Source organism: Dendrobates tinctorius, unplaced genomic scaffold (assembly GCF_039654945.1).
Source record: "Dendrobates tinctorius isolate UK_male_01 unplaced genomic scaffold, ASM3965494v1 ptg000156l, whole genome shotgun sequence".
Classification (NCBI taxonomy): domain Eukaryota; kingdom Metazoa; phylum Chordata; class Amphibia; order Anura; family Dendrobatidae; genus Dendrobates; species Dendrobates tinctorius.
In genome coordinates, this window is record NW_027361823.1 from 5,485,894 (window position 1) to 5,510,890 (window position 24,997).

At 43.9% G+C, this 24,997-nt stretch overlaps 1 protein-coding gene across 1 annotated transcript; it reads right to left on the reverse strand.

Annotated features, from left to right (window-relative positions):
- Positions 1-21,459: 21,459 nt before the first annotated feature.
- On the reverse strand, positions 21,460-22,929 carry LOC141051222 (interferon-induced protein with tetratricopeptide repeats 1-like). Its single transcript, XM_073548098.1, has one exon. The coding sequence runs from the start codon at positions 22,927-22,929 to the stop codon at positions 21,460-21,462; it is 1,470 nt and encodes a 489-aa protein (XP_073404199.1).
- Between the last annotated feature and the right edge of the window lie 2,068 nt (positions 22,930-24,997).

Sequence of the window (24,997 nt, forward strand, 5' to 3'; positions counted from 1 at the left end):
TTACCCCACATATGGGGTATCAGCATACTCAAGACAATTTGCACAACATCTTTTGGGGTCCAATTTCTCCTATTACCCTTGGGAAAATAAAAAATTGGGGGCAAAAAGATAATTTTTGTGAAAAAAATAGATTTTTTATTTTTACGGCTGTGCATTATAAACTTCTGTGAAGCACTTGGGGGTTCAAAGTGCTCACCACATATCTAGATGAGTTCCTTAGGGGGTCTACTTTCCAAAATGGTGCCACTTGTGGGGAGTTTCCACTGTTTAGGCATATCAGGGGCTCTCCAAACGTGACATGGCGTCCGATTTCATTTCCAGCCAATTTTGCATTGAAAAGTCAAACGGCGCTCCTTCCCTTCCGAGCTCTACCATGGGCCCAAACAGTGGTTTACCCCCACATATGGGGTATCAGCCTACTAATTGGGTCTGAAGTAAATTTTTTGTGAAAAAAAGTTAAATGTTCATTTTTTTTTAAACATTCCAAAAATTCCAGTGAAGCACCTAAAGGGTTAATAAACTTCTTGAATGTGGTTTTGAGCACCCTCAGGGGTGCAGTTGTTAGAATGGTGTCACTTTTGGGTATTTTCTGTCATATTGACCCCTCAAAGTGACTTCTAATGTGATGTGGTCCCTAAAAAAAAAAAAATGGTTTTGTAAAAATGAGAAATCGCTGGTCAACTTTTAACCCTTATAACTTCCTAACCCAAAAAAAATTTGGTTCCAAAATTGTGCTGATGTTAAGTAGACATGTGGGAAATGTTATTTATTAACTATTTTGTGTGACATGTTTCTCTGTTTGAGGCTATGTGCACACGTATGAAAATTTCTGCATGAAAACCGGACTCCTTCCCAGAAAACACGCGTTTTTTTAAGCGTTTTTTTCCTCGCGTCCCCAGTCTCATAGAAAATAGCTAGGAATGCGGATTTTTTGCAAAATTAATGAGCTTGCTGCGTTTTTTTTACCGTGAAGCATCAATATGCACAAAAAGTGCAGAATTCATTAAAATAAATGGGATGCTTCTTGTAAGCGCTTTTGCTGGTAAAAACGCTTAAAAAACGTGAAAACGCTTAAGTGTGCACACACCCTTAAGGGCATGAAAATTCAAAGTTGGAAAATTGCGAAATTTTCAAAATTTTCGCCAAATTTCTGTTTTTTTTTCACAAATAAACACAAGTCATATCAAACAAATTTTACCACTATCATGAAGCACAATATGTCACGAGAAAACAGTGTCCGAATCACTGGGATCCATGGAAGGGTTTCAGAGTTATTACCTCATAAAGGGACAGTGGTCAGAATGGTAGAAATTGGCCCGGTCATGAACGTGCAAACCACCCTTGGGGGTAAAGGGGTTAATATTTTCAGCACGTTTGGGTTTACTCTTTAACTGAGTACCCCCAGTATATTCATTGCAGCTGTTTCATCACCAGCAGCAGAATAAGAATAATGGACCTTTGAGACGCCAGCATCCTCATCCTGTATAGCTAAGCCTCTGCAGAACAGAGAGGGTTGTGGTGGTCAGCAGTGTATCAATTTCCTAAGTTTACCTTCCCCTCTCATCCAAAATTACTCTCTATTTCCAAGAGATTTATGGAATCTGTGCAGTGAAGGAATGACCTATATTGGAATTGCATGTGATTAATACACGAAAATATCTCAATGAACTGTGTAATCATAACTTTATTAATGTTAAGCACCATTCAGGAGACTAAAGAGAGGAAACTGATAAAAAAAACTGTGTGCTTGATCAGATTTTTATCCATTTTTGGTCCCTGTTGTCGTTTTACGGTGTAGCTAATAGTGTTAAAAGTGTTTGTTTTTCGCTTATGCAAAAAACATAAAATACAGGTGCATCTCACAAAATTAGAATATCATCAAAAAGTTAATTTATTGCCATTCTTCAATATAAAAAGTGAAACTCATATATTATATAGAGTCATTACACACAGAGTGATCTCTTTCTCGTGTTTACTTCTGTTAATATTGATGATTATGGCTTACAGCCAATGAAAACCCAAAAGTCATTATCTCAGTAACTTAGAATACTTTATACACCACCAGATACTCCCAGCTCCCGCTGTCACTGTTATTAGCGGCAGCAGCCGACTCAAATGACTGGAAGTAAACTTTATACTTCTGATCACAGCTGAGCGCTCACGCTGTCATTTGACAGTGGGGGAACCGTGGCTGTCTGACCGTCAGGTGATGATTTTACCGCCGATCTGAAGCAGTGTTTCCCGCATGATCATGCGCATGACAGCGCGACAAACACACAGTGTTCGGGCAGCCGAACCTGAACAGTAACACAGACTTCCTGGTGAAGTCCTTGTTCGGTGTCCGTGCCCGAACAGTAGGTATTTGGTACAGACGCCAAACTTTGTTTGGACTCTCCCATCTCTACTCATATGTCATCTTTTTGGGGGGTCTCTGATCGCTGTGCTCTCACTCAGTTGTAAATTTCATTAACTCCCATCCATTCAAAAAGAGTAGCCATTATTGCCCCTTTTGCTATCTACTGACTCATTAATCACATTAACCATCAGCTGCTGCTCCCTTATCGCACCGAATGAATAGAAAATGCCATCTTATAATTTAATGTTACTGACACACAGTTCATGCATTGTTCTAATTAACAGATCCAAAAGACTTAATGAAACTCATGTCATTCCGTGAGAGACACAATGTTTGCTTGTAGTCTTCTGTGTTTGTGTTAACTTGGCCGTAATCACTGGAATATCCAGATAGACAGGAAAGGTAATTAATGTTTGGGAACATGAAGACAATATTAACGTCAGCAAAACCAAATATGAAGATAAGCTTCTTATGATTTGGAAGTCTAATGTACAGTATATACAATATATTTGTACGAACTCACAATCTGTATGTAGCACAATCACTCCTATGTACTTCCGTGGTGCTCAATAATAGCGAAACAAAGTCAAGAAAGTGAATCATTTTTCAAATAGAGAAAATGTGGCACTTAACAATATATAAAAATGATGTAGAATTTATTCCAAAAGTAGTAAAATACATCAGAGTTATGTGGAATACTAGAACATGCAGTTTCAGGAACTGGTGAATCATGACGTAAGGGGTACACGTGATTCATGCGGGCCTTTCTTACCAATCTCCCATCTACTCCTTAGTTTCTTTGAAAGATTATCTCTTAATCGATAACCTCCCCCTTTTTCACAGAAAACACAAGACACCAAATGGATTAAATGGCCACAACAGCCTTTTATTAAACATAGCTTTAAACTGTTTGAAATTTATGTCCCCACTATGCAGAAAATTCCTGACAAAAAAACGGACTCCTTCCGAGGAAGCGCACTTTTTTTCCGCACGTTTTCAGCCGCATTTTTTGCGCGATTTTTATGCGTTTTTTTCCGGAGCATCCCCAGTCTCATAGAATATAGTTATAAATGCGGATTTTTCCGCAAAATTAATGAGCATGCTGCGTTTTTTACTGCAATGAGTTTTTTTGCGCGGAAAAATCACATCAATATGCATAAAAAGTGCAGAATTCATTCAAATGAATGAGATGCTTCTTGTAAGCGTTTTTTAAGCGTTTTTGCCAGTAAAAACGTTTTAAAAATGCAAAAAAAAGCTTACATGTGCACATACCTTAACAATTACCTCCCGGAAGGGGTGGTCCTCGAAGTCCGAAATATCTCAACTGCAGATATGTAAATTCCACTTTGGCCTCCAGGATTAGTTTTACCCCCAGCCGCTATGCACCAGCTCGGAGTAACCAAACCAGGCCAAATCCAACCACTTAACAAGCCCCTTAATCATTCCAATCCACGGGATTAATTGCCCCATCCACTTAAAATCACACAAGGGGAGTCCAGGACCCCTTGAGATCCCCCCCCTCCAGTCTGCCATTCCTCAATTCCACCAACTTCGAGGACCTCACCCCATGCCCCACTGCCGTGACAGATTATATACATGACATGCGTAAATTTCTGAACTACAGACCACTATACCAACAAAAGGGAGGGTGGGTGGGAGCTACTTAGTGTCGCAGGGATCCACGTGTCCAGGACCCTTTGAGATCCCCCCCTCAACCAACTTCGAGGACCTCCCCCCATGCCACTAACATAAATGTTCTGACCCCCTGAGACATTTATGTCCCTCCAAACTCTCAGACTTGTTTCGATGCCCTCTTGTATGGCCAGGCACCACATGTCGGTGCCGACAGCATTCAAATGAACACCGTCAGATCTCCAAAATTCTCCAACTCCCGATTCCAAATCCAAATGGCGTACCACCACTGCACCATTCCTCGCCATAAAATGCGACACTGCTCTATTTACTTTAATCCTCGCTCTATTCACCTCTTCAACTGAGCAGGCCCCTGCCAGACCCTCCTAGGGATGATGTCCGACCAAACAACCAAAAGCTTCAGAAACATCACCCGCCTCAGCAAATCGAACTTGATGTCTTTGATCAATTCCCTGCAAGGCCTTTTGTCCAAATCATTTCCACCAAGATGTAAAACAACAACATCTGGCGCCCTGTCCAAACGCACAAAACGGTGAAACTCGGGCAAAAATTGACTCCAGACCATCCCACGTTTACCGATCCAACGCAGAATCGCCATCTCCCGAGGGGTTCCCAACTGACGTCCGTCTGGACGATCCGCGGCCCATATCGCAGCCCAGAAAACAAAAGAATGTCCCATTATCCAAAAAAACCGTTGACCGTCTCCTGAAACTAAATTGACAAAACCACAGGAATAACCAGAGACCGCATCCTTAAACTAAATTCGGGCAGATATACGACCTAAATCATGCCGATTCCCACCGCCCAATCCTCTTCACCATCTCCTCCCCTAAACCCCTCCTGGCTGCCTCCGTGGCTGCACTGATACTAAAGGAGTGTCCACTGTAATCCTTCGCTTCGCTGCCCCCCAATTGCAAACAATATTTAAATACTGCTACAAATTGAAAATGTGATAAAAATGAACCGTCCTCATATACTAAAAATAGGTTATCCAACCGGCCACCCCACCTCATAAAGTCACTGACACAAACTACTGGACACAAAGGTGAACCAATAACCCCAAACAACACCATCTTACAACCCTTTCCCTCTACATCTGTTTTGGAAGACCGAATACACTGTGTGCAAAATTATTAGGCAAGTTGTATTTGAGAGGATTCTTTTTATTATTGAACAACAACTATGTTCTCAATCAACCCAAAAGACTCATAAATATCAAAGCTTAATATTTTTGGAAGTTGGAGTGGGTTTTTTATAGATTTGGTTATCTTAGGAGGATATCTGTTTGTGCAGGTAACTATTACTGTGCAGATTTATTAGGCAACTTAAGGAAAACCAAATATATACCCATCTCACTTGTTTATTTTCACCAGGTAAACCAAAATAACAACACAAAATTTAGAAATAAACATTTCTGACATTCAAAAACAACAAAATAAAATCAGTGACCAATATAGCCACCTTTCTTTACAATGACACTCAAAAGCCTTCCATCCATAGATTCTATCAGTTGCTTGATCTGTTTACGATCAACATTGCGTGCCGCAGCCACCACAGCCTCCCAGACACTGTTCCGAGAGGTGTACTGTTTTTCCTCTCTGCAGATCACACATTTTATGAGGGACCACAGGTTCTCTATGGGGTTCAGATCAGGTGAACAAGGGGGCCATGTCATTATTTTTTCTTCTTTTAGACCTTTACTGGCCAGCCACACTGTGGAGTATTTGGATGCATGTGATGGAGCATTGTCCTGCATGAAAATCATGTCTCTCTCTCTCTCTCCTTCTCTCTCTCTCTCTCTCTCTCTCTCCTTCTCTCTCTCTCCTTTTCCAGGCTGCGATTCCTTTAAAAAAAACGGGCAGGTGGCATCCGTTGTCATCAGTTCTACAACGGATCCGCCATCCGTCCTTTTGGCGGATTATGACTGATGCAAAAAACTGAAGTGTGAAAGAGGCCTTAAGATATTTCTTGGCCCAGTCTTGACGTTTTTTCTTATGTTTCTTGTACAAAGGTGGTCGTTTTTCAGCCTTCCTTACCTTGGACATGTCCCTGAGTATGGCACACCTTGTGCTTTTTGATACTCCAGTAATGTTGCAGCTCTGAAATATGGCAAAACTGGTGGCAAATGGCATCTTGGCAGCTTCACACTTGATTTTCTTCAATTCACGGGCACTTATTTTGTGCCTTTTTTTATCAATACGCTTCTTGCGACCCTGTTGGATATTTGCCATGAAACGCTTGATTGTTCAGTGATCATGCTTCAAAAGTTTGGCAATTTCAAGACTGCTGCATCCCTCTGCAAGACATCTCACAATTTTTGACTTTTCAGAGTCCGTCAAATCTCTCTTCTGACCCATTTTGCCAAAGGAAAGGAAGTTGCCTAATAATTAAGCACACCTTATATAGGGTGTTGATGTCATTAGACCACACCCCTCCTCATTACAGAGATGCAAATCACCTGATTTACATAATTGGCAGTTGGCTTTCAAGCCTATACAGCTTGGAGTAGGACAACATGTATAAAAAGGATGATGTGATCAAAATACTCATTTGCCTAATAATTCTGCACAGGGTGTAAACACCATGACTAAAACACCATAAACATCCAAATCGTCCCTCAACAAGCCCCCTTTTTTAAATTTTGATGGGCTACCCAACTCCCCTAAACGAAAAGCTCCAAAAAGGCCAATGCAAAAGCCGCCCGAAATAAATCCACCTCCCACTGCGACAAACACACTACTGGCAGCTGACTACCCAAAACTAATAATACCTCATACGAAACTGGCCATCTCTTATCTTGCACTCTCCACCCCTTCCTCCATCCTTGTAGCGCCTGAACCTCTAGAAAGGACTTAGTCACATCTCTAAGACCTCTGACCTTGAAACCAAAAGCAAGACCCGCTAACAGCTTATTCAGTTTAGGCACTGACCAACCCGATTCCTGCAATGTCCTATCAATAACAGCAATCTGCCTTCATCATCCATTCCCTCACCTAAAGAATCCCTCCAACTCTCCCAAATACTCCAAGCCTGACTGTATTGCCTCCATGACCTGTCCGATAAGGACTTTGACAACAAATGCCCTACTGCACGCAAGGAAGATTCCACAACTCTGCTGGACATTCCTTGCCCGATGAATCCGCTTGAGGCGCCAGCTCCCGAAAGCGTTCCCACTGTAAATAAGAAAGAGCATCAAGGACAGGATTAAAAACTTCCGACTTGACCTCCGCCACAACCCATATGTTAAAACTTAACCCCAACATGACCAAACGCTGTAACACTTTCACGACCGCCGGGGATGCCATTGATAATGAATTGACCGCTTTTACCACACCTTCCAGCACACAAGGAAAACGAATCTTCCTATCTCTCACCTTTTCACCCCACAATGACAGTGCCACTACAATGGGAAACAAATGAATCAAAACCTGATTGACAACAGACCCTGCTCCCTCCAAGAAGAAAGCCATTCCGCCACAACCAACTTTCGTGAAAAAACAAGCCAAATCCACGACCCTCCACCATCCTCCTGAAAAGACCCAACGTATCGGCGTTCACTACCGGATGAATCCAAATAGATTTACCTTATCGTTCTCCAAGAAATTTGCCCATACCGTCAGGTCCTCCCGTAACTTCTTCTTCAATCTGATGAAGTGTACTGGGGATCTCACTCCCACCGTTGCCAACGATAACCTTCGGTAAAATGCCCGACCCATCAGCATAATTCTACAAGCGAAATTTAGCTTGCCCAGCAATGATTGTAAGTCACGTAGAGATATTTTCTTTGAACTTCTTTCTCTCTGCACTTCCTCACACAATGCAAACACATTATCGTCCAGTAACCTACACTCCATTGCCAAAGTATCGATCTCGATACCTAAAAAAAGCTCAACGCATTCACTGGCCTGACTGTTTTCTCAGCCGCTATTGGAACCCCAGACTTCTTCGCCAAACTTTCCATGGTATGTAGTAACAACGAGCAATCAGAACCCTGAGCCGGACCGACAAACAGAAAGTCATCAAGGTAGTGGATGCACGAACCCAGTCCAGACACCTCTTTCACAGCCCACTCCAAAAATTTGATGAACGTCTCAAAATATGCACAAGAAAGAGAACAGCCCATAGAGAGACAACAATCGACAAAAAAATCCTCATTCCCAAAAACATCCCAACAAGTGCAGGCTATTAGGGTGAAATGGCAACAGCCGAAATGCCGTTTCTATGTCAGTATTAGCCAACCACGCTCCTTTTCCACAGAATCGCGCCCAATCAATGGCCACTTCAAAAGACGTATACAGCACCGACCATAGCTGTGGATCAATGCCATCATTCACCGATGACCCTTTCGGGAAAGATAGGTGATGGATCAGCCTGAACTTATTGGGCTCCTTCTTTGGGACCACCCCAGAGGGGAACCCTCAAATTACTGAGGGGGGGCTGTGCAAAAAGGACCAACCATCCTACCCAGGGCAACCTCTTTCTTTAACTTATCAGTTAACACATCAGGAAACTGCAATGTTGATTTTAATTTTTTTGTGGAAAACGAACAGCCATCTCAACTAACGGAATTTTGAAATCCTCTCTAAAGCCCTCCATTAGTAGAGCAGCTGCTGCTCTATCAGGGTACCATTAGGCGTCGGGTTCCTGCCTCTGCACAGCAGGAATCCCAAGCCTTGCCGTCTGCAGTCTCAGTGGAGCCTGCTCAGCAAAGACATCATTCTCGGCATCTTGCTCAGTCTGCTACTGTTGGCTTGGTTACTGCTGCTAATCAGGGTTCAGCTATGGTAACCAACAATAGCCAGCAGCGAGCAGCTCCTGGGACTAAGTCACTGAGGTCACATGCTCAGGTCCTATTGCTGCTCTCATTGGACCACTAGGAAGGTCCCGGAAGGACGCTGCTATAAAAGAGTCGCACGGCCATGCGCTACTATAGACAGTAATGGATAGTGTTGTGTGTGATGATGGATGCTTGTAAACCGCTGAATGACTCATTAAGAAACCCCTTCCCTTTGATACGTATGTTGGGAGGGTTTAGAGACCTGAGTCAGCGCCAAGCAGTGGTACTGCATAGTGCCACAGTGCTTCCAGCACCTCTCGCACGTTAAGCCAGAGAGAGTCATCTGCACGAGACACCTCTTTACCGCATTCGCCGCAGTGTCCGTCTCAGCGGTGCCGTGTGCAGCTACCGCGCTTTCCAGCGCTAAGCTTAGGCTGGTTAGTGGCATCCGCCAGGGCGGCGCAGTGCGGTAACACAACTGTCGGCTGCACCCTGTGATTGCTAACAGGGCACAGCGTTTCCCTAGGGTCAATCCCTGGCGCCGCAGTAGCGGTTCCCTAAGCCATAGTCTGTGAGGTAACAGGCTTTGGCGTCTCTTTCTGTTGCTCTGTGCTGTAACAGAGTTCGCTCCTGTGCACACCGGGTCAGCGGTTACTCTGCCGATGTTCAGTTAGCGTCCGCAATTACCGAGCAGCAGTTTGCCATCTCTGCACAGTGGACTCCGGGTTGCTATCGCACTTTATTATATTTTATATTTAGTGCGATCCGCAACCCTAACAGGTACCTGCTTAGAAATCCCTCCATCGCGACAAGTCGAACTGGCGTCATTAGTTTTTCCAATGCCTTCACCTCCTTTCTGACTGCCCCCTCTAAAACATTAAGTTGCTCCATGTGTGCCTCCACAAGCCAAACATTCGTGCTTAAATTTGCGTTTTGCCCCGAATTTGCATGACCCCTCATTGAACGCGAAGCACAGTCCTCTCTGCATAGCCACTGAGTGTCCTGACTGTCCGGGACCCCCAGTGCCCCCTGGAAAAATGCTGACTACCCTGACCCATCCTCGACGGAACCATAACACTCATCCAGAGAGCTATGTCCTTATGATCCCAACGAATGCTAGGCCGAACTGCCTTCCGTTGCCTGAATTGCTCGTCGTACCTTAACCAGCCCTGACAGCCATAAACCCGATATGCCTCACCGATCGCATCTATGTAACAGAAAAGTCCTGAACAATTTTCAGGGGACTTCTTACCAAGCACGCTAGCTAAAATAGCGAATGCTTGTAACCAATTAGAGAAGGTTCTGAGAATTAACCGATACCTCCTCTTCTCCTATCTTCCTTAACCTATCTAAATTAAAGTGTTCTAGGGGTAATAAAGAAAATATTTCAATATAATCCCCTTTCCATATCTTCTCTCTAACCTCCTGCTTCAAATGTGCACCCAGTTGTCCCTCGAAACACACTGAATTGTCCAGGCGCATGGTATCTTCCTTTTCTTTTTCGCCACCCCCCGCCTGACTTGACAATGCTATATCAACCGATGGTGTATTACCCACGGGCAACCCAGTGGCTCCCTCCGCTGAAGCCGGTACCCTATCCCAAGGGATAACACTACTGGCCCCTTCAACCCCACCTAATAAAGCTCCAACCCAGTTATGAGCTCATTTTCTCCTTCACCTTTGATGTCCGATGAACTCCCTCTGCTGGTGAAAGGAGGTAGTGAAATTGATTTGGATGGGAAAAACCTGTCATCTGAACAGGTGGAGTGTGATTAGACATCCAGAATCTCTGAGTGGATATAAGGCCGCCGACGCCCTGCTGGGTTGCTGGTGATCCTCTCTGCTCTGAGCTCTGGCCTCCAGTTTAGTCCTGTCTACTAAAGCTAAGTTTTTGCTCTGCTATTGTTCCATGAGATTTTGTCTGGTTTACTTAGTGTTTGTGTTCAGCCAGCCCTGGTTGGGACTGGCTGAACTCCATTTTTGTCGCTGATCAGTTGATCTCTTTGCTCTGTTTTCAGAATATACCTGAGTGCTGATATAGTGATTTTGAAGTCTAGTGACTTCAGGGCCTTTTCTATCAGACGTGTTGGACCTTATTTTTGGCAGGGTTTTTGCGTGATTGCAGACAGTTGCTTTTCTTTTCTGTCCTATCTAGTTAGTGAGGGCCCCATCATTTGCTCAGCCTGTCTTTCTGTCTGTGTTTGTGTTTTCATCTGTTTTCACCGTCAATACATGTTGGGGGCTGTCTATTGCTTTGGGGTCTGCTCTGGGGCAGTTTAGATTTCCCCTTTCTTTCTTTAGGTTTATTTAGATCTCCAGCTGTGAATGAGGTGTCTAGGACCACCGTAGGAACACCCCACGGCTACTGTTAGTTGTTGTGAATAGGATCAGGGGTCTGCAATCCGCTAGCTACCAACCTCTCCAGGTTTTCTGGACTTAGCTTGTATTTTTGTTTTTTCCTCCTCCGGTGACTCATTCATAACAGAATCACCAGTCATACAGCAGATTCTAGGGTACTCAATAGCAGGAAAGAATTGTAAAAAAAAAAAAAAAAAGTGTCAGAATTTTTTTCATGTATATTTTTTCCTCTTTTTCTCTGGGGCCGTAGGAGGAATTTTCTTAATGAAGATTAAGCAATTGTCTGATCATGTGGAGCAGCTGGCTGCTGAAGTGTGGGGAATTTCCACCTATCTTGCTCATTCACATGCTGCTGAACCAAAGATTCCTACTCCTGATGTGTTTTTTGGGGATCGGTCTAAATTTTTGAATTTTAAGAATAATTGTAAATTATTTCTTGACTTGAAGCCTAACTCATCGGGGAGCTCTGCGCAGCAGGTTAAAATTGTCATCTCTTTGCTGCGCGGCAATGCCCAGGATTGGGCGTTTTCTTTGACACCTGATGATCCTATTCTAACTAATGTGGATGCATTTTTTCAAGCCTTGGGGTTGTTGTATGATGAACCTAATGCTATTGATCAAGCTGAGAAAGCCCTGTTGGCATTGAGCCAGGGTCAGGATTCTGCAGAGTTATACTGTCAAAAATTCCCAAAGTGGGCGGTCCTTACTACCTGGAATGATGGTGCCTTGGCAGCTCTCTTTCGGAAGGGTTTGTCAGAAACCGTAAAAGATACTATGTTGGGATTTCCTGTTCCCTCTGGTCTTGACGATTCTATGTCATTAGCCATTCAGGTTGATCGGCGTTTACGTGAACGTAAAAGTACACGAGAAATGTTGCCACCTGTTGAACAAATGTCTGAACCTATGCAATGTGATAATTTTGTCTAGGGCGCAACGTCAGGAGTTCAGAAGGCGTAATAAGCTGTGTTTTTTCTGTGGAGATGCCTCTCATATGATTTCTGTCTGCCCTAAACGAGAGAAATGTTTTGCACACACATTTGCTGTGGGTGGTGTTCAACCTAAGTTTCTTCTGGCAATTACTCTGATCTGCTCCCTGTTCACATTTTCTGCTAAGGCTTTTGTGGATTCGGGAGCGGCTCTGAACCTGATGGACTTGGATTTTGCTAAACGTTGTGGGTTTCCTATGACACCTCTGCGGACGCCTATCCCTTTGAGGGGTATTGATGCTACTCCTTTGGCTAAAAATAAACCTCAGTTTTGGACCCAGGTGATAATGCGGGTCGCCCCAGACCATCAAGAAAATTGCAGATTTTTGGTGTTGCATAATTTGCATGATACCATTGTTCTGGGATTTCCCTGGCTGCAAATCCATAATCCAGTTTTGGATTGGAAATCTGTGTCTGTGGTGAGTTGGGGTTGTCGGTGTGCTCTTGGTGACGCTCCTGTTTTCTCCACCTCTCCCCAGTCGCATGATGTTCCTGACTATTTGGCTGATTTTTATGATGTATTTAGTGAGAATAAGTCTGCGTCTTTGCCTCCTCATAGGAGTTATAACTGTGCAATTGAGTTGAGCCCTGGATGTAAATTTCCCAGGGGTCGACTTTTCAATTTATCTGTACCCGAGCACGAGGCTATGCGATCTTATATTAAGGTGTTGTTGGAGAAGGGTCATATTAGACCATCCTCTTCACCCTTGGGTGCTGGGGTTTTTTTCATGGCCAAGAAAGATGGTTCATTAAGGCCTTGTATTGACTATCGTGCCCTCAACAAAATTACTGTTAAATATCGGTATCCGTTACCCCTGATTTCTGATCTATTCTCCAGAGTTAAAGGTGCTTGCTGGTTTACCAAGCTTGACCTCAGGGGGGCGTATAATCTTATTCGCATTAAGCATGGGAATGAATGGAAGACGGCGTTTAATACTCCGGAGGGACATTTTGAGTACCTGGTGATGCCTTTTGGGCTCACTAATGCCCCTTCTGTCTTCCAGTGCTTCATGAATGATATTTTCTGGGACTTTGTGGATACATTTTTGATCATCTATCTGGATGATATTTTGATCTTTTCCAGGGATTGGGACTCTCATGTGGAACATGTTCGGACTGTGTTCCGGAATTTGAGGGAGAATTCCCTGTATGTTAAGGGATCAAAATGCCTTTTTGGTGTACAGAGGATTTCATTTTTGGGATTTATTTTGTCTCCGTCAACTATTGAAATGGACCCGGCCAAGGTACAGGCCATTTATGATTGGGTTCAGCCCACTTGTTTGAAAGCCCTCCAGAAGTTTTTGGGTTTTGCTAATTTTTATTGTAAATTTATAGCTAATTTTTCTGGTATTGCCAAACCATTGACTGATTTGACTAAGAAGGGTGCTGATGTGCTGAATTGGTCTCCAGAGGCTGTTTCTTCCTTTCAGGAGCTGAAGCGAAGGTTCACTTCTGCTCCGGTTTGGCGGCAACCTGATGTCTCACTCCTGTTTCAGGTAGAGGTGGACGCTTCTGAGATTGGTGCAGGAGCTGTTATGTCCCAAAAAGATCCGGTAACATCTAAAATGAATCCCTGTGCTTTCTTTTCATGAAAGTTCTCCCCATCCGAACGCAACTATGATGTGGGGAATCGGGAACTGTTAGCTATGAAATGGGCATTTGAGGAGTGGAGACATTGGTTGAAGGGAGCTATACATCAAGTCGTGGTCCTTACTGACTACAAGAATTTGATTTACCTTGAGTTGGCCAAACGCTTGAATCCTAGACAGGCTAGGTGGGCCTTGTTTTTCACACCCTTTGATTTTGTGGTCTCTTTTCTTCCGGGCACTAAGAATGTCAAGGCAGATGCCCTCTCTAGGAGTTTCTTTGCTGATTCTCCTATTGTGACCAAGCCTGCTACCATCTTAGGTGAGGGGGTAGTTCTTTCTGCCATCTCGCCCGATTTGAGACGTGCTCTGGAAGAGTTTCAGGAGGACAAACCTGAGCGCTGTCCCATTGGAAAATTGTATGTTCCTGACCAGTGGAGGAAGAGAGTAATGTCTGAAGTTCATTGCTCCGCATTGGCTGCTCATCCAGGTATTTTTGGTACTAGAGGTTTGGTGAGTCTGTCTTTTTGGTGGCCCGCCTTGTCTCTTGATGTCAGGAATTTTGTGCAGTCCTGTGGGACTTGCTCCCGGTCTAAACCTTGTTCTCGCTCTAGTGGGTTATTGATGCCTTTGCCGGTCCCCAGGAGGCCATGGACCCATATTTCAATGGATTTCATCTCTGATATGCCTGTCTCTCAGAGAATGACTGTTATTTGGGTGATTTGTGATAGGTTCTCTAAGATGGTTCATCTTGTACCACTCCCTAAGTTGCCACCTTCTTCTGAGTTGGTGCCCCTGTTTTTGCAACAGGTGGTTTGCTTGCACGGGATTCCTGAGAACATTGTATCTGACAGAGGAGTTCAGTTTGTGTCTAGATTTTGGAGGACTTTCTGTTCCAAGCTGGGAATTCAGTTGTCCTTCTCCTCTGCGTTTCACCCTCAGACCAATGGGCAGACAGAGAGAACAAACCAGACCTTGGAGTCGTATTTGAGATGTTTTATTTCCGCTGATCAGGATGATTGGGTTTCATTTTTGCCCTTGGCCGAATTTGCTTTAAATAATAGAGCTAGTTCTGCCACTTTGATGTCACCTTTTTTTTGTAACTTTGGGTTTCATCCTTGATTCTCTTCAGGGCAGGTGGAGTCTTCTGCCTGCCCAGGTGTTGACACTGTGGTGGAGAGAATGCACCAGATCTGGGACCAAGTGGTGGATAAGTTGTCTCTCTCCCAGGGAAAGGCCCAGCGGTTTTCCAACCGGCATAGGACCATTGGTTCCCAGTTTAAGGTGGGTGATATGGTTTGGTTGTCATCAAAGAATATCTCTATGAAGGTGGCTTCTCCAAAGTTTAAACCTAGATTTATTGGACCTTACAAGATTTTGGAGATTCTTAATCCGGTCTCTTTTCGATTGGCTCTTCCTGTTACATTCAAGATCCATAACGTGTTTCATAAGTCTCTGTTAAAGAGGTTTGTTGAGCCAGTAGTTCCTGTGGTGGCACCTCCTGACCCTGTATTGGTTGAAGGTAATGTGGAATATGAGGTTGAGAAGATACTGGATTCTCGTCTGGCTAGACGGAGACTCCAGTATTTGGTTAAGTGGAAGGGTTATGGCCAGGAGGATAATTCTTGGGTCTCTGCATCCGATATTCATGCCGAAAGATTGGTTCGTGCTTTTCATCGGGCCCATCCTGATCGCCCTGGTGGCGTGGATGAGGGTTCGGTGACCCCTCCTCAAGGGGGAGGTACTGTTATGAGCTCAGCTTTGATATCCGATGAACTCCCTCTGCTGGTGAAAGGAGGTAGTGAAATTGATTTGGATGGGAAAAACCTGTCATCTGAACAGGTGCAGTGTGATTGGACATCCGGAATCTCTGAGTGGATATAAGGCCGCCGACGCCCTGCTGGGTTGCTGGTGATCCTCTCTGCTCTGAGCTCTGGCCTCCAGTTTAGTCCTGTCTACTAAAGCTAAGTTTTTGCTCTGCTATTGTTCCATGAGATTTTGTCTGGTTTACTTAGTGCTTGTGTTCAGCCAGCCCTGGTTGGGTCTGGCTGAACTCCATTTTTGTCTCTGATCAGTTGATCTCTTTGCTCTGTTTTCAGAATATACCTGAGTGCGGATATAGTGATTTTGAAGTCTAGTGACTTCAGGGCCTTTTCTATCAGACGTGTTGGACCTTATTTTTGGCAGGGTTTTTGCGTGATTGCAGACAGTTGCTTTTCTTTTCTGTCCTATCTAGTTAGTGAGGGCCGCATCATTTGCTCAGCCTGTCTTTCTGTCTGTGTTTGTGTTTTCATCTGTTTTCACCGTCAATACATGTTGGGGGCTGTCTATTGCTTTGGGGTCTGCTCTGGGGCAGTTTAGATTTCCCCTTTCTTTCTTTCTTTCTTTAGGTTTATTTAGTTCTCCAGCTGTGAACGAGGTGTCTAGGACCACCGTAGGAACACCCCACGGCTACTGTTAGTTGTTGTGAATAGGATCAGGGGTCTGGAATCCGCTAGCTACCAACCTCTCTGGCTTTCTGGACTTAGCTTGTATTTTTGTTTTTTCCTCCCTCTGGGCCCCAACAACATAGCTTAGTCTCTGAGCCCATCCATAATTAACCCCAAACCCCTGCTAACTCCCCCAGAAAACACATCCTGATTCCTATTCCCTTGTAAAGCTAACAGAGGGTTAAAAGAAATTAGTTGTTCGCTATCACCTAGCTGCTCAGGTGCTGTGAATCCGGCAGCGGAAGATCCCGGATCCTGCAGCTGTTGTCCTTGAATTGAACCGCCTCTGCTCTGCTCCTCCATCTCTTCATTAGTTCTCGGGTCTCCCTGCCTCACAGACAGCCGACTGGTACCCCGACCTGTGCCAGCCATCCGTGCAGGGAACACAGGTGCCGTCGCTGTTGCTGCTCCATGTCTCGAGCCAGCGTCCTGCTGCCCACGTTGAGAGGCAGCATGTGATCCTCGTGACAGGCTGTCTGCGCCACCATCAGAAGTGTCAGACAGCCCTCCCCCCGGACCGCAGACATCACCTCCGGCCCTGCGGTGAACAATCCTGCTGCGTCATGCTCTGCCCCAGGCAGAGCGCTCATGGCTGGGCTGGCAGACTGCCGCCCGCAGTAATCCTGATGCTGAGGGGCCTGGTCATAAGGCCCCTGCCTCCTGGCTTCTCTCGTACCTCTGCGCTGAGCAGGACCGCCAGCCACCCCTGTACCTGCTGCTCCTGCTCCCGACACCCTGCGCGCTGACTCAGACGAGGGGGAGGCCGACACCTCCCCCTGTTGCAGGCCCCGCCATGTAGTTGGATTCCTCCCTGCTCTTCCACGTGTCAGTGCCGACCTGCTGACCACGCTTCCAGCTGGAGGGTCCCTGGAGGGGCTCCTATTGCGGCGCCAGGCCCGGGTGGTGACTTCAGGGCTTAAGCATGCCGGAGGCCTGGACCTCCACGACCAGTGCCCGTCAGTGGAAATCTGTGCAGCATTCGTCGCCACCCCCTGGAGAAGTCTGCTCACCGAATGTTGCAGCCATTGTGTGCCCTGCATGCCCGCCGCATCCCCCAGTGTCTGCAGCAAGGCCTCCACGTCCATGATGACAGGTAACCTGGAGCTTCTTAGTGTCACAGGGGTCCATGTGGAATGGCTACCCCTACAATATGGCTGATCCCCTATGTAGTGCCCCTGTGCCCCACCTCTGACCCCTCCTACTCCCATGAGCTAACACCCTTACAACACCCTTGCTCTTATATTAACCCTGAATGCCTCGTAAACCCATAATGCTCCCTATATTCCCACGTTAACCCCGTCATGACGGCCTCCCTTGAAGGCCAGGGGCCCTGTACGGCCTCTCTGGACCAGGTAGAAGCCGTGTTAATCGAGAAGTAGCTGTTGTATTCCTCCTGCCACTTTGTTTATTTTAAAGCTTTCGGAATAAAGTGTACAGAGATTTTTTACATATTGGTGTCTAAATTTATTTTTAAAGAACAGTTAAAGACTAATTCATATTTGAACTACTTATGAATGGAAAAAGTTTATAAGTCAATCTCATCTGTATAATCGCTGTGCCTGGTGATTAGCTGCGGTATTCATGTGTTATAGATAGGACATCATGGCTTTAGCCTAGTAAACAAACATTTCCATTGTGTAAAGGAAAATGGCGCAAGAGTGAGGAGAGCAACACTAGGTAAATACTTCCTGATTTTATTTCACATGACTTTTCATTAATTGAGTTTTCAGCTTATAATGTCTACTCACAGCTCTATAAGGATATGTGCACATGTTGTGGATTCCAGTGTGGATTTTTCCGCTCGGAATCTGCAGAATCCGCAGGTAAAATGACCTGTGTTTTACCTGCGATTTACTGCGGATTAACTGCGTATTTTCTGCGGATTTTGTGCGGATTTGGCCTGCATTTTTACACCTGTGGATTCCTAGAATGGAATATGTTGTGAGTTCATTTTTCCCTTCACCGTTGAGGTCTGATGAACTCCCTCCTCTAGTGAAGGAGGGTAGTGAGACTGATTGCCAAGCACCTGGGCAGCTAGATGATGACTGGGTGGCTGGAATTGAGGACTGGATATAAGGCTGCCGACGCCCTTCTTCCTGGCTGGTGATTTTCCTGCTGGATTCTTGGAGACCAGTCTGATTCCTGCATCTCAAAGCTAAGTTTTTCTGCTCTGCTTTGTACTCTTCAGTTTTGTTTTTGTTTTGCCTTGCTTTTTGGGAGTTCTGCTGGATTCCATTTTTGTCTCTGATCTGTTGATATTTTGCTCTGTCTTCAGAATATACCTGAGTGCTGATATAGTCTTTTGAAGCCTAGCGACTTCAGGGCCTGTTTTTCCTATCAGTCGGTTGGCTCATTTTGATAGGGTTTTTGCGGATGGCAGACAGCAGCTTTCCTATCCTGTCCTATGTAGTTAGCTTGGGCCCCATCGTTTGCTCAACCTATCTTACTATCTGTGTTAGTGTTTTCATCTTTCTTCACCGTCATTATATGTTGGGGGCTGCCTATTGCTTTGGGGTCTGCTCTGGGGCAGTTTAGTTTTTCCCCTTTCTGTCTTTAGGCTATATAGTTCTCCGGCTGTGATTGAGGGGTCTAGGGCACCGTAGGAACCCCCCACGGCTACTGCTAGTTGTTGTGGATAGGTTCAGGGGTCTGCAATCCGATAGCTGCCAACCTCTCTGGTTTTTCTGGACTTAGCTGGTATTTTGTTTTTTCCTCCTTCGGTGACTCATCATAACAGGAATAGGTGTAAAAACGCTGTGGAATCCGCACAAAGAATTGACATGCTGCGGAAAATAAACCGCTGCGTTTCCGTGCGGAATTTTCCACAGCATGTGCACAGCAGTTTTTGTTTTACATAGGTTTACATGGTACTGTACACCGCATGAGATTCTGCTGCGGATCCGCAGATGAATCAGCATCGTGTGCACATACTATATAATCAAATTTACAGTATTAGAGATCAGCAAAATAAGAAAAATGATTGATCTACAATTATCGGAAACGTATTTCTGGAAAGGATCTCTTCAATGACTGTAAACAAAATATTTGTTTACAGCCATTGACATGTCTCAAAGGTTAACACGTGAGGAGCGGATAGAAATTGTGTTGATTAGAGTTGAGCGAAACAGGTCGGTCAGATTCAAAAGTCGCCGACTTTCGCCAAAGTCGGGTTTCATGAAACGAAACCCGACCACAGTGTGAAGTCGGCCATGCGGTCGGCGACCCAAGCGCCAAAGTAGGGTTTCGCCGAATGCTTGCTCGTGACTTTTTTCAGCCAATGAGAGAAGCGGAGCGTAGGTGGAGTGGGAGAGAGAGAGGGAGAGAGAAGAGAGAGATTTTGTCACCTCTAGGGTTAAAATTCATGCCAGGTGTGTTTATAGTCCTCCACTCACTGCCGATTTTTCTCCCCATTGACTTGCATTGGGTTTCATGTTTCACGACTTTTCACGACTTTTCCCTATAGTCGGCCGATTTAGTTTGACTCGACTTTTGAGAAAGTCGGGTTTTATGAAACCCGACTCGACCCTAAAAAAGGCAAAGTTGCTCATCTCTAGTGTTGATGTCTGGTGAACGCAGTACCCGGTCACTGCAGCAGATTTCAATGCAAGACACCCTACGCAAGAAAACTGTCACCATTCCCATTTTATTTAGGTGTATCCATATAAATGGCCCACCCAAAAAAGTGTGCCTCATCACTGAACATAATGTTCTGTGTAAACTGAGGGTCCTGTTCCAGTACAATACTGTTCCTGTACTTACTATCAAGATTCAGCTCTGCTTGCTAGTTCCAGCAGTCATCACATGGCAACTTCACTCATACAGTATGTGATTTTCTTACATAGGGTCACGTGACATCGAGCTTCTGTTCGGCTTCCTGTCTCTCTCAGTTTTCCACTGAACATTGAGAGACTTAGGGAGAGCAGCTTGTTGGCACGTGACTAAGGCTGGAGTCACACTGCCGAATTTCTCATGCGATAATCGCATCGCATAGCACGGACTGGCTGGCACCTCTCCTGACCTGAGCATGACAGCGTGATGGATTACTATGCAGCTGTCAAGCTCAGGTCAGGAGAGCAGACAGCCAGTGCGAGTTTTACGATGCGATTCTCGGACGAAAAATACGCCAATGTGTCTCTGCCCTAAGTGGGCAAATTGCATATGTGCTTAGGGGGAGGGAACACCAAACTGAATTCTTGCCCCCCGGTGCCAGAAAACCTAGATACACCTCGGACTGACTGGGTTGTTTTTGTACAAGATAAGTGGCCTTGCCTTCTGTTTTCAAGAAACTGGACAACCTATGTAAAGTTTTAACTGTGGAATGTAGTGAAAGAGGGGCAAAAAATACAAAATGTCAGTTTAATGAATGGATAACCACACTCAATTATTTAATAATATTTTCATAAATTCAGTTTTTCAATATCTACATTTGCAATAATTCCAATTAATGAATTGTCAGGCATTGTATATTTAGCTTTGTGCTGCATTTTTACTTAATATAACTATATTATACATGATATGTTACTATCAAATAAGTGGGAGAAAATATAATTTTGCTATGGTTACATTAGCATTTGTTCGGTTTATATTGAGCAATATCGCAACCATGTAGGGTAGTTCCAGAGGGTAGGAAATCAGAAGGGATAGTGCCAGCCCACCCTTGAAGTTTATAGGGGCCAGCCTGCAGTGTCACACGAGCCGACCTCTCATGTGTAACTATTGCAGGAAAAGGAGGAAATGTTCCAGCTTCTGGTAAAATTTTCAGAGTAGGAAAAGGAGGAAATGTTCCAGCTTCTAGTAAAATTTTCAGAGTAGGAAAAGGAGGAAATGTTCCAGCTTCTGGAAAAATTTTCAGAGTAATATTTATTCCATCAAAAAGCAATTAAAAAGATAATGGACAGGAACAGGAGAAAGCGACGCGTTTCGAACACGGAGCTTGATAAAGAACAACTGTGATCGAAATTTGATGGAATAAAGATTACTCTGAAAATTTTACCAGAAGCTGGAACATTTCCTCTTTTTCCTGCAGCTCCAGAGGGTACAATGACAACTATTGCATTTTATATGTAAGCTAGTCAAGAAGCATCTTCCTTGTGATACTTGTCTTTATTCTGTTGTAAGAAGGCTTTTGGTTGCTTGATACATTGTTAGTCATAATATGTTAACATCTTAATGTTATTTACATGTGTATCACACAGTGTTTGTGCCTACAGCTAAGCAAATCCAAGCTACATAAAATTTGGGAGAAAATTTACAGTCATTCCTTTTCTTCCTGACATTCCTCTTGCTCTGTTTGAATGCCTTGGTTGTTGAACCCCTCAGTTATGTTCTCCTGATCGTCTTGATGGATAAAGTTTAGCAATTTAAAACCTGCTTTTTCTGTTGGTCGCTTAGAGATCATTTCTTTAGCAATTTTCTCACAGTGATCCATGGCAAATTTCCTGAAGACAGTGAGACTTTTTATCTTGATGACTTCTTTGAAATGCTTGATTGCTTCAGTTTGGCAACGTCTTCTACAAAGTTCATGCTGCCCCCAAATCAAATGAAGCTCTTGTTTCTCTTCAAGTGTGACTTTGTCCATTTCTAGAACTTTATGAAAGATTTCCTCAGCCTTTTCATATTGATTGTTTCTCCCGTACATCCCTGCTAGAGCAATGTATGCAACCACAAATGTTTTTTTATACTTCACAGCCATTTCCAGATGAAATATTGCTCTGGAAACTGTGTCTGAAATTTCTTCCGTAAGGTTGTCGGTGGGCTGAAATTGTAACTTTGCTATTTTTGAGCAGTTTTTGAGAGCGTTAATCTTTTTCTTAAAGCATATACCGAGTTGGTGATGAAGATGACTAGAGGTAGGGTTTATACGGGTGGCTTCACTAAGGACCAAAATGGCTTCATCGGTCATGCCTTCTCGTCTGTAAAACTTTGCAACATAGCGAAGAAGATATGGAAGTTCTGGGGTTTCTCTGAGCGCTTCCTCTATCAGCACAAGTCCTTTTTTGGATTCATTCATATCTTGATATTTTAAACCTAGAAGGACTTTGATCACTGTGTCTTTTGGATTTAATTTTGCAGCCTTTTGCAACAGTAGAAAAGATTCATCTAGAGGGTTTTTTAGACAGTTAAAGCCTTCAAGTCTATACACAGAGATGGCGTAGCTTGAATTCAGTTCTACATTTTCTGGATCTAGTTCTAAAGCTCTTTGCAAACAATCCTTTGCTCTTTCAGTATGTCTTCCATGGACAGTTAGCAGAGAAAACCCTTCTTCACTGTATGCTTCAAAGAGCAAAACATTCTGTTTATCGGTGCATTCAAATACCTTGTATATTTCTTGGACCTTCTTGGCATACGTAAAACCTTTGATGACTTGGTTTTTGTGGTAGAACATCCAGGCATAGTTGGCATATATTATAGTTTTTCTAGCTTCTGTGTTATCTGACTCTATTTCACTGATCTGTTCCTCGGCTTTCTCCAGATAGGCAATGGATTCCTCATAGTCCTCTTTTAGATAATTTGTAAAGGCCATGAGATTATACATTCGGTATTTGTGTATAGCTGGTAAGAACTGAATCTGCTCATAAATCCTGTCTTCAACTTTTTCAATGTCTACGTCTTTATTAGACAGATTCCAAGTAAAATGACATCGTGTTCTGATCAAACGTCCTTTCAATGAATTTTTTAATATTTCACTAGACACAAAAAAACACGCCAGATTATTTCTGTACATTTTTTGTCAATTTTATACAAATGCTCACAGTCAATTAAGTGAACTAAAATAAAAGAGATTATCACATCACAGTAAGGGTGTGTGCACACATATTTTTTTCGCGGTTTTTAAGTGTTTTTACCAGCAAAAACGCTTAAGAAACGCTTACAAGAAGCATCCCATTCATTTTAATGAATTCTGCACTTTTTGAGCATATTGATGTGTTTTTTTTCGTGGAAAAATCCGCATTTCTAACTATTTTCTATGAGACTGGGGACGCTCTAAAAAATCGCGTGGAAAAAAACGCACGTTTTCTGGGAAGGCGTCCGGTTTTCAGTCAGGAATTTTCTGCATACGTGGGTACATAGCCTAAGGGTTGGCATAGCACTAAGGCAACATTCACATGTTCAATATTTGGTCAGAATTTTACATCAGTATGTATGTCAAAATCAGAGTGGCCGAATCAGAGGAAAAGTATATAATAGAAACACGTCACCACTTCTGGTTTTGGCTTACAAATACTGATGTAAAATACTGACCAAATGCTAATAGTGTGAACTTGGCTCAAGATCTACTGTCACTTACTGATAATTGAAGCTACCACCTGGGGATAAAGGAGACACAGAAGTGGAATAGCACTCACATCCTTTGATGTTTGCATGGCACTTAGGCACCTGTTACCTAGTAAACAGGTCACTAGAAATTTATTAATTCAGATTACATTAATCTGTATAGGAGAGCCTCAGTCAACCTTGGAAATTCGGCCAGACCAATTAAACCAGCAGATTAAATCAGGAACTATAGGGATCCAAGAGGTGGGACCTCAGCGATATCCTAGCAATATGTCTGTGTCCTAAAAGGTGGCAAAACCCCATATCCTAGTAATATATTGTCACATTATAAGATGGCAAAACCCCTTTCATGCATGTATGATCACCTTGAAAAAAAGCATTTTAGTAAGATGCCCAGTAATCATGTGGTTAAGGGCGGCATTCTCAAATATCAAGAGTTTTCCAAGCAACTGAAATGATTAACTTAAAGGGCTTGTCTGGTCACTCTATGTGACTGCAGAATTGTGAACCCACACATCCTGTGCACTATGCACCATGAGGGCAGCCTAACTCAACGCAACAGAATGAGCGAGGTCAGATACAATCTAGTCAGAGTGTGGCCAGAAGAATACAAATAGCATACTTGGGGGTACATAACCGACTGCTCCCTGCATTTGCAGCGTAGAATACGAACAGAGCACATTCACCAGTCTGCAGAAACATAAAGTAACTGCAGGCTTGTAGTTTAAGACTGGACAACCCCTTTAATAAAAGTGACCATTTTATTTTTACAGATATGTTGGGAACAAGGGCGTCTCTACGCAGTTAGATCCAGGGCTGAGCAAACTTGTAGCTTAACATGGACAACTTCTTTAATTCCAATTTTCCTAATATAGATTCAGAAGTGTGTTTGTACTGTGGATCTTATCTAGAGTGGGCTGGTAAAGTGACTAATGCTAGCCATACACAATAGTGACAACCTGGCAATCGCCCCAAATTCAGTCATCGCACCATCTCTGTATGGCATATGTTGAAAAACATGCTGAGACATGGGGTATTTCAACAGCAGAATTTGTAGGAAGTAATGCCAAAGAAGTGACCGGTCCGTTCGTTCTTCTGGTGTTTTTGACTCGGAAAACGCTCTGTACTTTACAATACAGTTTAACCCCTTTCTGATATGGTCCTTAATAATGCCTCCCTGCGCCCTGGTACTTATGGACGCAAGCCGGATTATTACGTCATTTTGCTACTGCGACCAAAGCTGCGGTGTTCGCATTAAAGTTCAGATGCCATCTTACCTAAAGGTAGATGGCAGTGAATTCATCCTGCGGGGTGTGATCAACGATGACATCAATCGCACCAATCACAGCACACAGACGCAGTGTGACCGCTCTGTTACTCGTCTGTGACCTCCATGCAGATCATCACAGTAGCTGAGGATTTGTACAGGGCGGTCATGCTGTCTGATATGAGCTGTGCTGGGCCTTGTGGTGCCACAGAAGCTGCAACTGTGACCCCAGTATTGCTCGCTGAGAAGA